The 15,714-nt window shown below is 65.5% G+C and overlaps 1 protein-coding gene across 1 annotated transcript in view; it reads left to right on the top strand.

The window, feature by feature from the left end:
- The window catches only part of KCNQ2 (potassium voltage-gated channel subfamily Q member 2), a 49,449-nt gene extending 41,689 nt beyond the window's left edge, over positions 1–7,760 (top strand). Inside the window, exons 22-25 of the mRNA XM_029918001.1 lie at positions 132–263; positions 1,863–1,970; positions 4,348–4,471; positions 4,714–7,760. Of these exons, the coding sequence (XP_029773861.1) occupies positions 132–263; positions 1,863–1,970; positions 4,348–4,471; positions 4,714–5,406 (1,057 nt within the window). The 3' untranslated portion in view covers positions 5,407–7,760. The remainder of the gene's footprint in view (positions 1–131; positions 264–1,862; positions 1,971–4,347; positions 4,472–4,713) is intronic.
- Positions 7,761–15,714: the final 7,954 nt, after the last annotated feature.

Below are 15,714 nucleotides of genomic sequence, written 5' to 3'. Positions count from 1 at the left end.
GGAAGGGCCTCTGTACGTGAAGGGAGGGGGATGGGCCCAGACGGTCGCGGCAAGTGGGCCAGTGCGTGTCCTCGGAGACGCGGGGGGCAGGGGGGGGGGAGGGCCTGGGGCTCACGGCTGCCTTCCCCCAGCGTGATGCGGTTCCTGGTGTCCAAGCGGAAGTTCAAAGAGAGCCTGCGGCCGTACGACGTGATGGACGTGATCGAGCAGTACTCGGCCGGCCACCTGGACATGCTGTCCCGCATCAAAAACCTGCAGTCCAGGCAAGAGCCCCCCCTGCCCGTCCGGCCCTGAGGGTGGGCGCCAGTGTTCTGGGCCACAGCCCGGGTGGCACCAACAGGGTGGTGCCCCTCAGGGGACAGCACAGGGGTGGATCGGGCAGGGGGCCCACATGCCACCCCCCAGGCGGACAGGGCTGTGGGGACACGGTGGTCGGCCCTGCCTGCCGCCGCCTCCAGGCCCTTCCTCTCCGGCCCCACGTGGGCTCCCTGCGTGTCTTCACGTGGTCTGTCTGTTGTAAAATTTCTGTTGTCTCTCCCTTCTCGCCCTCCCGCCCTTGGGCAAGCGTGTGTGTGTGTGTGTGTGTGTGCATTCACATGCATGTGTGTGCACATGTGTTGTGAGAACAGACATGTGTGCACAGGTGTGGGTATCTGCAGCCCCATGTATAGGTGCATGTGTGCACACACGTGTATGTGTACATGTGCCCGTGTGCACATGCGTACAGACGCTGTGCATGCGTGTGGCGTGTGCATGTGCCTGTGTGTGCTGGGCCGTGTGTGCAGTAGGTCCGCGCATGCACGTGTGCACCTGCGCACACTGAGGAGATGGACCTGCTAGGAGCTTCACTTGTTCCAGGACAGGGCTTGTCCACCCCCGTCCCATCAGGGGGCCCCTGTATGAGGCGTGTCAGGTGTGGCAGCAGCAGGGCACGGACCCCACACACGCTGTAAACAGACCCGGCCCGGGAGCACAGCGTGCACAGGCACGGAGACATGCGCACACGTGTGTGTGTGTCTGTGTGTGTGTGGTGTCTGTAAGGAGCCCATGTGCTGTTGCCGAGGTCTCTCCGGAAGTGGGTCACATGCTTCTGCCAGTCAGAGCCCCTCCCCTGCCTGCCGTCCCTCGAACTCCACCGGTGTGTTCTGGAAGCCTGGGCCCTGGCTGCCGCAGGGTCCGGATGGTCAGGGGACAGTCGGAGGGGTCCGCCAGCTCCTCAGGCTCTGGCGGAGGTGAAGTCCTCATCCTGGGGAGGCCAGCGTGCCCGTCCTGCACCCAGACGCCAGGGAGGGAGCTCCAGTCGGGCAGGTGGCTGGGGGGGGACCCTGTCCTCAACACGGGCTGAGGGGACGAAGTCAGCCGCTCACCGTCCCCCCACTTCCCTCTGGGACATCAGCTAGATTTGTGCTGTGCTTGTGAGCAAATGTGTGTGCAATTGAGCATATGTGATATGTGTGTGCAATCATGCATGTGTGAGTACATGTGTGCCTGTGCGGTGTGCGTGCAAACCCGTGCATAGACGTGCACAGGCACAGCTGTGTGTGTGAGTTGAACACTGCAGTGGCTCGGCCGCTGAGCCTGTTCCCACCTCTCTCTCACTGAGGCGGATTTTGTTCCAGCCTCCCCCCCCCCCCGCCCCCGTTCCGAACGCCTGCCCCTCGCGGCAGGGCCCTGCCATGGTTCGCCTGCGCCCCGGCCGCGGTGGCCCTCGTGCACGCACCTGCTCGCCCGGGCAGGCCTGGGCACAGCCCTGCGGTGCGCCCCCCTGCCCGGGTCCCGGGCTTGCCCGGTGCCTCCCAGGTCAGGCGAGCACCTTCCTTGCTGCTTCACGATGCATTTGGTGGTGTCTCTTTTCTCGCCAGGATAGATATGATTGTGGGCCCCCCACCCCCTTCAACTCCCCGGCACAAGAAGTATCCCAGCAAAGGACCCGCGGCCCCTCCGAGAGAGTCACCCCAGTACTCACCTAGGTCAGGATGCCAGCCCTCCTGCCTCGTGCCTGTGGATCGGCCAGCCCCCTTCGCTCCAGGCCACATGACGGCAGCACCTGGCCCACATCCTGACGGGACATCAGGGGGCCCTGGGGAAGCTTTCTGTGGGGGGCTCCTTTCCATGGACATCCCTAGTGATGTCTGCCTGGCCAGGCCCCCCCCCCCCCGGCCAGTGGCATCCCCAGCCCCCCTGCGCCTTCTCCCCTGCGCCCTCCCCACAGGGGGCTGACGGGCTGCTTCATGGATCTGAGGAGGCCTTTTGCTTCTCCCACCTTGGAACTCCAGGGTAGAGTTAGTAGGGAAGTCCCGGCAGGCACCCAGCAGCCAGCCAGGTGCCAAGGGGATGCAGGAGAGCTCGGGGCTTCGCTTCCAGCAGGCAGAACAGTATTACGGAGGTGGGTGCAGGGGAGGGGAGGGCGTGAGGGCACTGTTAGGTGCGGAGTTCACAGAAGCAGCTGCTCTGGTGACAGATTCAAACTTCAGAGCTTCTTGCCTCCCTGGGACAGAGGATGGCCGTGACCTGTCACCCTTGGGCAGGGCTGGTCAGCTGAGGGACAGCAGAGCCCCCGGGGCCAAGAGGAAGGCCAGGGCAGATGTGCCCGGCCGGCTGGCGGTGCAGGGGCAAAGGGCCCAAGAGCATCCCGGAGGCCAGCAGGGACACTGGCACGTGGGTCCAGCTGGCCGCTGGAAGAACGTGTGTTCTTGGCCCGTCCTCCCCGTGTGCCAGGCTGTCTGTGCAGGAGGCTGACGGTCAGCACGCTGGACAAGTCAGCCTCCTGGCACCTCTGTGAGGGGAGCTCCTGGAGCAGCAGGCCTGGCCCAGGGCAGCAGCAGACAGTGTTTGCTGGCCCCCTGCTCTGTCCATCTCCTCCCACTTTGAGACGCCAGCCCGTCCTGGGCTTTGTGCAGGGGCAGGGGTTGGGTATCCAGAGCCATGAGCTGGGAAGGCCCTGCAGCCCTTGGAACCCCTGGACCCCTGCAGCCAGAGGACACACAGATTCACACAGAGAAGGGGCCAGAGACACAGCGTGGGCATGTGGGGGGGTAAGCCTGACTCCTCAGCCCGAGGCCGAGGGGACGGATGACATGGGCCCCTCAGAGGTCCCTCTCCCAAAGACCAGCAGCATCGGCCCCATGCTTCCAGGCGGCCCGTCATGTGGCAGGGGTGAAGGCGCTGAGCTTGGAAACACCAGGAAACCCCCCTCCCTCCCCTCCTCCACTGGTGCCTGCTTGGAGCCCGAGGGCCCCTGCTGACCCCCAACCCTTCCCGGTCCCTGGCGCATGAGTCCAGCATGAAGCTCAGATGGAGCATGAGGCCGCATCGTGGCTGACGCAAGCCTGAACCCCTCTTCCGCTTCATGCCACAGAAGGAAAACAGCCCCCCTGCGCCCCGCTCCCCGTTCAGAGGCAGACAGAGCAGCTGGGGGCGAGGAAGGGAGCAGAGACCTGGCCCCGGCCAGCTCACGTGGCCGCCTGTGCTCCAAGACCTGAGGCGCGCGCTTTGTGCCGGAGGCTCCCAAACGCGTGGCCCCGGCCCGGCGGGGGTGCTGCTTGCCGGGCAGGTGGGGCGGCCGGCACACAGCCCGGGTCTTTGTGTCCAAGGGAGGCCCTGCATACCTGCGGGTCTTGGCTGGGCGTCGCGAGCCCATACCACCGCGGCAGCCCCTTCCCGGCCCGTCGGTGGCCGTCCTGTTCGGCCGGGGTCGTGCTGATGTCCTCCTCCCGATAGAAACCTTCTGCCTCCTGTTGCCATTCGTGACCCGTGGCCTCCTTTGAGTTGAGCTCAGCTGCGCTCCCCATCACACACGCGCGCACACACGCGCGCACACGTCCAGCAAGCACACTCTCTGGTCGGCAGTGGCTCTGTCGGCCCCCCGTGTCGTGCGTTGGTGGTTTCCTGTGTCAGTCTGTGTCCCTCCCTGTCCAGTGTGCATGGAGCCGTGGCCTCATCATCTGCTTCCATTCCTGCTGCAGACGTGGAGCTCCGCCCTCCCCAGACCCCTTTTGGGCTGACTGAGGTCCCGGCGGCACATTGTGGAGGAGTAAAGCTCAGGGGAGGGGGCAGGGCATGGGGGGCGCAGGGCATCTGGGGGTGAGCGGTCCAATCCACTTTACTCCTCACTAATGTACTGGCCTGCCGGGATGGAGTGGGCCCTCAGGCTCAGAGAGCAGGGCAAGACCAGGTGCCCCACATCCACCTGTCCTGGCGCCCTGCTGCTCCCCCCACCCCAGGCGGCTCTGGGCCCAGCCCGGAGCCTGGATCTGGGGGGGCCGTGGCCTGGCCCAGGAGGAGAGGGCCCTGGGCCCCACACACCCACCCGAACTCATGCTGGGGGGTGGGGTCTCTTCCCGGCAGAGTGGACCAGATTGTGGGGCGGGGCCCGGCGATCACGGACAAGGACCGCACCAAGGGCCCGGCCGAGGCCGAGTTGCCCGAGGACCCCAGCATGATGGGCCGGCTGGGGAAGGTGGAGAAGCAGGTAGGAGGGTCCTCCAGCCCCAGGGGCTAGGGAAGGACACGGTCCTTCCTTCCCTCTGGGGGGTTTACTCCAAGGGGTGCACCCACGGTAGACAGCAAGGTGGCCCAGAGGCCGCACACGCTGGCGGGTGGAGTGTCCGGGGCAGAGCTCCTGGTGCATTTGCTTCTGCACCCGCGTGGGGGGCAGCCGGGTCTCCCCAGCTCCCGGGGGCGCCAGGCCTGGTCCAGCAGCCCCTCTTCCAGGTCCTGTCCATGGAGAAGAAGCTGGACTTCCTGGTGAACATCTACATGCAGCGCATGGGCATCCCCCCGACGGAGACGGAGGCGTACTTCGGGGCCAAGGAGCCGGAGCCGGCGCCGCCCTACCACAGCCCCGAGGACAGCCGGGAGCACGGGGACAGGGACGGCTGCATCATCAAGCTCATCCGCTCCGCCAGCTCCACGGGCCAGAAGAACTTCTCAGCGCCCCCCGCCCAGTGCCCGCCTTCCACCTCATGGCAGCCACAATGCCATTCGCGCCAGGGCCATGGCACCTCGCCCGTGGGCGACCCCGGCTCGCTGGTGCGCATCCCACCCCCGCCGGCCCACGAGCGCTCGCTCTCTGCCTACAGCGGCGGCCACAGGGCCAGCACAGAGTTCCTGCGGCACGAGGGCGCCCTGCGGGACAGCGACACGTCCATCTCCATCCCGTCCGTGGACCACGAGGAGCTGGAGCGCTCCTTCAGCGGCTTCAGCATCTCCCAGTCCAAGGAGAACCTGGATGGGCCCCATGGCTGCTATGCGGCCGTCGCGCCGTGCGCCAAGGTCAGACCCTACATCGCGGAGGGCGAGTCTGACACGGACTCGGACCTCTGCACCCCGTGCGGGCCCCCGCCGCGCTCCGCCACCGGAGAGGGCCCTTTCGGCGACGTGGGCTGGGCCGGGCCACGAAAGTGAGGCCGCCCGCCAGCCTCTCCCTGACTCTTGGCCTTCCAGGTTTGCAGACGGGACTCCCCTCGGAGCGAGGCGGGCAGGGGCGCGTGGCCTCACGGAGCAAAGTCTGGCACAAGTTGTGTTCTAACGAGGGGCAGCCAGGCCGGCCTTGCGGTCTCTGCAGACCATTGGCTGGGCTGTGAGCACCCCTGGCGGTAGGGAGGAGGCGTGCGGTCAAGGAGCCGGGCTGGGTGAGGGTGGCAGCAAGGGGCAGGATTTGGGGGCCCTTGAGGCCCGGTGGGGAGGGAGCCTGGGCTGGAGGAGGTGTCGCTGCCCCATGGGCTTGGCCCTCTGTCCCGCAGGCCTGGCACGTTGCCTTCCCTCCTCCCGGGTGGCCAGCCAGAGAGCTGCCGGCTGGTAGAGGGGTTCCCATGGGGCTTCCGTGGGGAGGGGCCTGCTCCACAGGCTACTGGAAGGGAGTCTTAGGGGACTTTTGCAGCCCCAGGAGATCTGGGGATGGGCACCCCGATGTTCTCTGTTGTGCTCTGGCCGTGCACCAGCCACCAGGCCATGGCCAGTGCTGAAACAGAGGCCGTGTGCCGGGAGTGTGCTGGGAGGTTAGGGGCACCGCCCAGGGCGGGCTCAGGTTTCCAGGTCCCAGGGCCGGGTGGGTCGGGTGAGCAGGTCCATGTGCTGTCTTTCCCGGGGGTCCTCCCTCACTGCTCTCCCATTGGTGCCTCGACAGGACCCAGGGCTGGAAGATGCTATAAGTCCTGGGAAAAGCCTTCAAAGTCCCCCGAGAGTTGGTGTCCCACCCCCACCCCATTCCCCCGCCGTGGAGCTGAAGCAGCCCTCTCCTGTCGGGTGCCTGCTTTGTCCCCACTGCGGCTGACTGTCCACGCACTTGCTCTGCACTGACCAGTCCCTTGGCTGTGACTTCTTGGATCCTGGGAGTCAAGGGTGCCCATCTCCAGCCTGAGACTCAGGTGGCAGGGCCCCTGTCTTTCCTATGGTCGGCACCTCGGCCAAGAGACGGTCTTGTCCTCAGAGAAGGGCTTGGAAAACAGTATCTGAGGGTCGTGTGTCCTGGGCATGGGGTCTTGGGGCTCAGAGGTCTTTAGGGAGTAATGTCTGTTGACCGGTCAGGGGCCTGCCCTCTCCACTGGCTAGGATGCCCGGGTCCCACTATGGGCACAGCTGGCTGGCCGGGCAGCCAGTGGCTGTGCTGGGCCTGTGTTTGTCCATGGCAGAAGGTGGGGGCTCCCAACTGGAAACCGCTGTCCCTGTCAAGGCCCAGCCTCCGGGAGGGGAAGGCCTGGAAGTTGCCATGCGGCCTGGAAACGAGGCCCTACTGGAGCCCCACTGGCGGGCCCTCCCACTGGCGATGCTCGGTCCCCAGGACAGTGTTTCTCTGGCTCGGGCCTCAGGGTGGTGAGAAAAGTCCCCGCCAGTGTGGACACTGTGGGCCTCGGAGTGGCCTGGGCGGCGTGGCTGGTGTGCAGAGGCCCCGGCAGGTGGTCTCTCCCATCGAGGCCTCCCTCTGGGCTGAGCCCCCTTCGCCCTCCCGTCACGGAGGCTCCAGCTGCAGATCGCCTGGCAGGGTAGGAGCAGGCGGCCCCTGGGCCAGGCAAGGCTGCCTCGGACACCAGCCCCGGCTGGCCGGTCTCTGGGCCCTGCGAGACTTGGGGCGTGTCGGCAGCGACAGGGACCCACCTGTCGGGTCTGGGCCCTCACTGGCTCCAGGCCCTGGGAGGAGGGGCCCGTTGTCCTGCCCCACATGCTCCCTGTGCATGGAGCTGGCCGCAGACGTGCCCCCGCCGCAGAGCTGCCGAGCATGTGCCGACGCCAGGAGGGGTCTGACGCCAGGAGGGGTCTCGGGCCGCGGCGGGGGCTTCCCGGATGTCCCAGATCCGCGGGGAGGATGAGAGGCATCTGGCCCCTGGGAAGCGGGGAGGCGCACAGCTCCGGGGATGGTTTAGGGGCTCCCTTAGGGCGCCCAGACCGAGGCCTGAGTGGCGTGTCCCTCACAGCACCCGCCCGCTGCCCGGGGTCCCACCTTCAGAGGAGCATTGTGGGGAGAGGCTGGACGCCCCGCAGGAGGCGTGGGCACTGGCTGGGCTCGTGTGTGGCGGGAGTCGGAGCCGGGCTAGGTGTGCGCTGCCCCCCCAAGCCCACACCCCTGCGCTCACAGACTCGCTTGTACACGTGCACAGGCACACCCACTTGGCACACACAACCCCGCACGCATGCACACCCACACATGCTCACATGCACACACGCTCCTGTGCACACTTGCAAGCTCACACATGCAGCTCACATATGCTCATGCACACACGTGCACACTCATACACATGCACACATACACACAAGCTCACACATGTTCACACACAGTGCACACATGCACACTTATAAGCTCACACACGCACACTCACGTGCACACACACGAACTCACACACAAGTCCACAAGGCACAGTCACCCACATGTTCACATTCAGGGCACACGCACACACATGCAGTCATGCACACTTGCCCAGTGTGTGTGCACACTGCATTTCTGACCTTGGTGGCCCTTTGACCTCTCTCTCTGGATCTGCCTGCTTTAAGCCCCGGGGAATGAACAACTTTGAGTGACAGGTGGCCCTGGCGCATGGAACCCTTGGCTGGGGCCCCGGCTGTCCCAGGCTCCCAGACAGCCCCTCAGTGTCCTAGGCCCCTCGGAACAGCTGGCCCAGCTGTTGCCCGGAGCCTCCGGCCGGCGGGATACCACGACATGGCCTGGCCTGGGCTGGGGAGGCCCGGGCGTCTGGTTGCGGCCCCAGGGCCCTGACCGGCTCCTTCTGCCTCCCCAGCCGCGTGGCCGTCACCCTCTCCCTCACTGGCACATTCCGGCCCGACATATCCTGCTCACCCGCCACGTAAACTCACGAGCCGCGGCCTCGCTGGGCCTCCCTCAGGTGCCCCCTCGGGGCACCGCCCTTGCTGGGGGCACTCACCTCAAGCCCTGTTTGGAGGCTGGAGAGGTGCCCGCGCTCTGGGAGGCCTACCTGGTTGGAGCAGGCCCTGCCCTGTGGCCGCTGCCAGCCCCCGAGCCCGAGCACACCTGCCAGCCGGGCGGGGGCAGCGCCATTAACCTTGTCCCTCGTACGAGGCTCGTGGACTCATGTTAACACGGAGCGGGGCAGTGCCCTCTCTTCTCCTGGCCCTCACATTCAGGGGGTGCCCTTGCCTCTGCGGTCTGTGGATGGAACTTGGCCCTGAGACCTTTCTAGATGCTTCCTGAAGCCCAGAGGTGTGGAGGGCTCCTGGGAGGCCTTTGTAGAAATGTTGATTATTTGTATCTATTTCGTATTCATCCCAAATTGTAAATAGTGTACAGAGTGTGGCACAGGCACTTGCCTCGGATGCCATGCTGCAAGACCAGAGTGACAGCAGTGTCCCACCCTCTGGTGTCACAAGCCCTCAAAATAAATGTGGTGTGCAGAGGGGCGGTCTGACAGCCCGTGGAGGGTCTGGGGGCTCCTGCAGCCAGTCGGGTGGCGGGGTCCAGCAGGAGGGGCTCCGTGCCCCGGTGCCCCGCGCCCTGTGCTCACTGGCTCTGAATCATGTGCCCACTTCCCTGACTGACGTCCCCTTCCCTGAGTGGTCCTCCGCTGCCTTCAGCGGTGGTGTGGACAGACCTGTTCTCTGTGACCCGGAGCGGGTCTTCAGGCCACCTGCTTGGATGTACCAGTGCTGGGTGAGGGGCGGGAGGTGGGGGGGCCCAGAAGTAACCGGCTACCTGCCTCTGGCACCCAGGGGAGCCTGTGTGGCTGCCCCCAGGGGCAGGCTCCACTGGGCCCCTGCCAAACACAGGGAGGGCTTCCTGAAGGAGGTGGTGTGGTGGGATTAGGGGCTTGCACCTCTCCTCTCTCCAAGGGACCTGGGAAAACCAGGGGCCCAGGCCAGGACAGGCCACTTCATAGTCCCTGGAGCGTGCCCGGGTGGGGACCACGGGTCTCTGGGGGTCTCGGGGGGGGGGGTGGGGGCTGACTGCAGACCCCAGGGGGAGGGGCTCTTGGAGGGACAGAGGCTTAGCAAACAGGGTAGAGAGAGGAAGGCAGAGATGCTCCCTGGAAACTGAGGCCCTCATCAGCCTCTTGGCGCCTCTCATCCTGGACCCCTGCATGGGTGTCCCTGGCTGGCAGAGGACGCCAGGGAGACCCTCAGGACAGACAGATCAGGTGCTGGGGGAGGGGCCCGCGAGGGGCGGCCCAAGGGCTGCCACCCCCCACGCCCAACTCTGGCTGGGTTTCAAAATGTCGTTGCCTTAATGCACGTTGGGAGATTCACTGAGGTCGCCCCAGGCCCCTGGCGTCTGCCGGGCACCGACACAGGAACCTGCCGCCTCCCCGCCAGCTCCACAGATGGACGCAGAGCGGGCACCAGACCTGGTACCAGCCCCACGTCCGCCGGGTCCCCCCCTTGCCCCGTCCCGCGCCCTGCAGCCCTCACCCGCGCTGCTGCCTTGGCTGTCTGCACTTTGTTCTTGCTCCAAAGAATACTCATAATGCCTTCAGTACTGACGTACACTCTGACCACTCGTACGCACCCCTGCACCGTAGCCACCGGGCCTTTTCTTTTCGTGAATGTGTAACCACCGCACACTTGACCCTCGACTTGTGCATTGTCCGTTTTCTAGGGATAGACGCCCAGGGAATGAACTCTAGTTTTCTACGGACCAGCCGAGATGCTGACTCATTCAACTCACCGTCAGGTTGACACTTGTACCTGAGAGCGGGACCGCAGGGGTGGGATCTGGCAGCAGGGACGCATGTGGAAAGTTCCAGAAAGTTCTACTGCCACAGGGACTGTACACTTAGTAAAACACAGTGATTCAACCTGCATGGTGTGTGGCCTCTTTCCTCTTGCCGTCTCGGGGCCGCTGGCCTATGGCCCTGCTCACAAGGGGCCGGACAGCAGAAGGCCACTGTGTTCCCATGGCGGGGGGGGGGGGGGGCTCTCACTCGCCAGGGTCAAGACCTTAGGCTCTGTCAGTGTCCTTTGCTTCTGTAACAAAGGGCTGCAGGTCGGAGCTTAAGACCGTAGGAGTTCATGCTCCCTCACCCTGGGCCTGAGCCCGCAGAGGCCCCTGCCTATGGCCCTTCCCTCAGCCTTCGGGAGCAGCTGGGGTCTGGGCCATCCCAGGGACCCCAGCACACAAGCAGGGTTCATGGGCGCAGGTTCCACGCACATGGGTCCCGTGCAGACCCAGACCTCACTGCTGGCACTTGGCTTAAGGCCTGCTGTTGGTGGCTGCTTCCCAGTCTCTCCCCTCCCACCTCCGGCACCCCTGCCCCTGCACAGGCCCAGCAGGCTGAGGTGCAGGGGTGCTGTGGGCATGGCCATCCCATGCCCTGCCCTGGGGGGGTCCAGTTGAGGGCCCGGCTCCCATCGGGTTTGAGACGCAGAGGCAAGCTCAGTCTGTGAATGTTTCCAGCGATGCTGTCCCCTGCCCTCCGGCCTTTTTACCCCCGGGACTGTCCCCAGGCCTCCCGGGGCTTTGCTGCACAGCAGGAGCCGATAAGCGGGCCTGAGAGGCGGCGCCCTGTCCTGGACAGGCATCCGGACCTGCCGGCCTCAGTGGGGCTCGAGGCTCACAGTCCCCGTGGCCCTTTCACAGACGTCCTGGCCCTGCGTCGGTGGGGCCAGGGAGGGGCCTGGCGGGCCTGGCCACCAACCAGTGGCCCTTATGCTGCAAGACTTCCAGAAAGTTCTGGGCTGAGGTGTCTGGGTTTTGGGGAGAACTGGACCCGGCTTCAGGTATAGCTGGGTTCCCATCTGCAGGCCTGGGCTTGTCTCTGTCCACCCATAGCACCAACCAGGGTCTTGCTGTGCCCCCTGCCTGTCCCTGCTGCTGCCAGGGGCCCTGGGCTCAGGGACGTCCTGGGAACCCCTGAACCCGTACTGCATGGCCTTTGGGGGCCTGGGCCAGCACCACCCACTCTGCCCAGAGTTCTCTGCAGCTCTGGGGGTCTGATGAAAAACCAGGTCCCCCATGTGCTCTGCAGGGACCTCACTACCCCTCACACACTGGCCCCCTGCGCTGTGTGGAGGAGGCTGTGGAGGAAACAGGAGCCCACCTGTGACCAGCCCACCCCCCACCGTGGCCACAGGAGAAGAAGGTCACTGTCTCCTTGTGCTCAGTAACCATGGGTCCAACACAATAGACTCACATCTTTCTTTCTTGACAAACATATCACGGGAGGAACACAGCTGCTTCTTCCATCGGCTGAAACCCGGTCTCCATCTCTATGGAAGATCAGAAAATGATGCCGGGGGCCGTGTGCCGGCCACCCCTTCCTCAGCCCAGGTTCCACTCCCTGTGAGTCTCACCGGCCCTGTGTGGACACTGGCTTACTGACCACAGGACGCGAAGAGTAGAGTGGGGAAGAGCAGGGCAGGGGCTGACCTCACGGTCCTGCTGGCTGCTCCCAACGCATCCAGGGTTTCCTCGCCGCTCCGTGCCCGGTACACGTGGTGGCACAGCCCTGCATCAGGCCAGCAGCAGCCGGGGCATATGCCCCCCCCCCCAGACTCCCCGGGGAGAGTTGGTCGGGGCCGGTATGTGGCCCCAGAGCCCGTCTGGGCAAGCCGGAGCCTGGCCCAGCCCAGCTGCCCTGTGTCCCGGCCGCAGGTGCCCGAGTTGCTGAGAGCATCTGCGTGTTCCTGGCCTCCATCCTGGGCTGCCAGGCGCAGAGCTGCCTCCTGCTGTCTCCTGGGCCGGCGGGGCCCCTTGTCCAGTGCAGGACACGGGCCGGCGTGGGGCGGGTTAGACGCTGTGGAAGGCTGCAGGGGGCGGGGCCAGACCTGGGCCGTGGGGGCGAGGGGTGGGGGGTGGCTGGGCTGAGGGCGGCTGGCTTCCTGACTGGCGTCGGAGGCTATGGGGTAGGGCTGCTGCGGATGGGGCTCAGGGAGGGGTCCTTGTGGGACAGAGGGTGGGGGCCGGGGTTCAGGGCCTCGGAGTTCTAGACTCCGACCCCAGAGGGCTGAACTCTCCCTCCCGGGGGCGCAAACAGGAGCACTGGTCCAATGGCTCTCACTCTGCCTGCCTGTCACAGGCGCCTCCCCCATCCTGCCACCTTGCTCTCTCCCCTGACCCCCGGCCCTGGACGAACTCATGGGGGAGGAGATGATTTTGTGGTGACATCAGCATTGCCAAGCGGCTGACGAGGTTTTGAGGGTGTTTGATGCCCCCCAACACAAGCCCACGGCCCCCACAACTGCACTGTCCCTGCTTGCTGTGACTCCATTCTCCACCTGGGGCTCCACGGCATGGGGACCCTTGCAGGTGCCTCTGAGTGACCGAAGGTGCTGTCCCTGGGGCCACCAGGAGTGTGCATGATGCCGGGGGGAGGCTCGGCGGGGCCGCGCTCGGCAGAGGGACAGGCCGGGTGCAGATGGATGCAGTGAGCAGGCGTAGGCTCGAAGGAGGCGGTGGCCCACCTGGACCCCCCTCGCCCTTCCCGGAGCCACTGCCTCCAGGACACCGCTAGGTGGCAGCGTGCACTGGGAGGAGGGCTGCTCACAGAGCCGGCTGCAGCCCCGGGGCCAGGCCAGGAACCTCCAACTTCCCACCAGGGGGTGCGGTTCTTGAACCTGCACCCTGGGCAGAGACCAGTCCTGGCCCCTCCCCCACTGGTGAGTGAGGTTAGAGGTCAGACACAATCTGCAAATGAGGCCAGCTGGGAGCCCCTTGGCTAGCTCCCGTCTCCAGGGGCCTTGGTCAAGGGGATATTGCCACCTCACCGGCTCGTGTGTGTTCGTGTGTGTGTGCACACGCGTGTGCAAGGCAGGAGGCAGGGCTGTAGGGATCTGACGGGCCCGGAACGTCCGTGAAGCAGCTGACCAACAGGAAGGGTTCCTTGTGGAGACCAGTGGGCAGCGCCGGCCTGGCGGGCTGGCCATGGGCTCGCTCGACCGGCCAACCCTGGGTCAGCGGTTCCGCTGGGCCCTCGGTGCAGCTTGGACCGACCGAGCGCCCCGGGGGCCCCTGGAGGGGCCGTTCCTTACTGGGGCCGCCGTGTCGGGCTTCCCTTGGACCCAGAGCCTGGGGCACGAAAGGGGCATCCAGCCAGGCCTGTCCCCTGACCTTGGAGCCGACCCTCCCCAGCAAACCTACTATTGTAGTCTTACTTTCTGGAAGCTCCCGGAACAAATCTCCCCTGACCTTCTCCTGACAGCCCTCAGCTGGGTCCCTGAGCAGGTGGATGAGGGGGAGGAGCTCCGGCTTGTTTGCTGGCCTCGCTCACATTCTCCGGCAGAGCAGACGGAGGAGGGGGGGGAAGCAGCACCCCAAGCTCCCAACCCCTCTCCTCTGAAAGCACCGCTAGGGGAGCACGGTGGAGTAGGGGGTCCACAGGGAGGCCCAAGGGGGCTGTGAGGGGGGAGCACCCTCTTTCCCCCGTGGGGACCATGCCCTCCCACCCACTCCAACTGGGGGCTGCCCCCCCATCACCTGCTCATGGCACCAGCCAGCCCTGCCCCCCCTCTCCTGGACAGAGCGCCCTGAGGTGTCCTGGATTACAGAAACACGCACCACCGGCCCGGCCTCAGGTCCTGCGGGTCTGAGCAGGCCTCAAGGGGGCTGTGGGGGCTCTGAGTGTTGGGAGCAGAGGCCCTGGGGATCGGGGGCTCCCTTGTTGAGCCCGGCCGGGGAGCCTCGGGATTGTCCAGAGCACCTCCTCGGCGACCTCGTCCAGTTCCCTGGCCTCAGACACAGTCAGGAGCCCACCCTCCCCCCTGCACAGATTCTCCCACGGCCCCTGTGCACCATGTGCATGCCAGGCTCCTCACCGCCCCCTCTGCAGCCACGGCCTCTCCCTGCTATCCCAGCCTGACCTGCTGGGAGACCCACCCCACCCTCGGCACGTGCCCACTGGCCCGGTCTCCTTCTTCAAGGCTTCTGCCCCTCTGGCTATGCACTCCCTACTCTGAAGCCTTCCATGGCTCCCTAGTGCCTGCAGGGAAGAGTCTCAACTCGTTCTTGTCATACCTCGAGTTTCCTGGGGGGGCCTTCACCGCTTGCCTCCTCTCTGTGCTGCCCCTCCCCCTCTTCCATGCCCTCCTCCCCAAGTCTCCTAGCCTGCCAGGCTCTCCTCCATTCCTGCCTCCTCCCAGGGGCCCCACAGGGCCCTGCACCAGGGTCCCTCCCGCGCCTGGACCTGCATCCTGTGGGTGACATGTGGCCCTTCATTCTGCCCCATCCTGTTCTCGGAGGACTCGGCCTCCGGAGCACTTCCCTCGCGCCAGGCCCGGGTCCCCTGCTTGTCCCTGGCCTGGGCGCCCGAGCCCTTAGCGCATGCTTGGGGTGGACTCCCGGAAGCCAGGCCCTGCTGGGTCCTCGGGATTCATTCCTGGCTGCAGCCATTATCTGGTTTTATAAGATGCAAAAAAGTAATTTCGTTTTCAATTTAAAAATGAAACGGTTTAGCTCAGGATACTGGCCTTTTCCTTCTGTGCAGAGGAAGGCGTAGCCTCTGACGCTGGGGCCTGGCTCGCCCCCGACACTTCGGCACGGAGACGCCCGCGGCAGGCTGGGCCGCAGGAGTCGGCCGGCGGGCGGCTCAGAAGATACGGGCGATCCCAGGCGCCTGTCGCTGGAGGGACCCTGCGTGGGACCCGGCGCGTGCAGGCGGCCAATGGGCGGAGGGAGCCCAGCCCGGAGGACGCCAAGGGCACTGAGGGGCAGTGGCCACATGCACCCTCTGTTCCCAGCCCCTCCGGAGGCTCAGGGACGCGCAGAGCTCAAGGTCGGAGGAGCTTGAGGGCGAAGTGTGTGGTCCTGGTGGCAGTCTTTGTGTCCCTTCCCAGATGTCACCTCCATCCTCTGACTCAGGACACGGTCAGCCCTGCAGTCCCAAGACTGGTGGTCCCTCGGCCTCCGTTGCCCCGGCCTGTCCGCTGGCCTCAGATGGCCTAGTTTTCACAGCCGCCATGGCTGCCTTGTGGTGATTCAGTCACACACCCTCGGTGTGGAGCCCACGGTCACATCCAGGGCCCCAGGGCAAAGGCCTTTGGCCCTATCCCCTCCTGCATTCCTGGTAGGAGATCTCTTGTGATGCAGCCAAATTAAGTCCTGGGCAGCTTGTGGTCCACTAATACCTTCAGTCTTTTTCTCATGACCCAACTCCAGCCCAGGGCAGCGAATTCAGGTATTGGTTTGGCAACTCTGGGTCAGGTGTCACTTCGTACCTGCTGGCTTTTGTCTTCTGGGCCTGGACTCGGCAGCCCTGTGCTGTTAGCTGTAGCCCTGCTTGTCTACTGGGAGGCTCTCGGGATGCTGCTCCTGGGGGC

This window comes from Suricata suricatta, chromosome 12 (genome assembly GCF_006229205.1).
Source record: "Suricata suricatta isolate VVHF042 chromosome 12, meerkat_22Aug2017_6uvM2_HiC, whole genome shotgun sequence".
NCBI classification, from domain to species: Eukaryota; Metazoa; Chordata; class Mammalia; order Carnivora; family Herpestidae; genus Suricata; species Suricata suricatta.
This window is presented reverse-complemented; position numbering and strand designations above follow the sequence as displayed.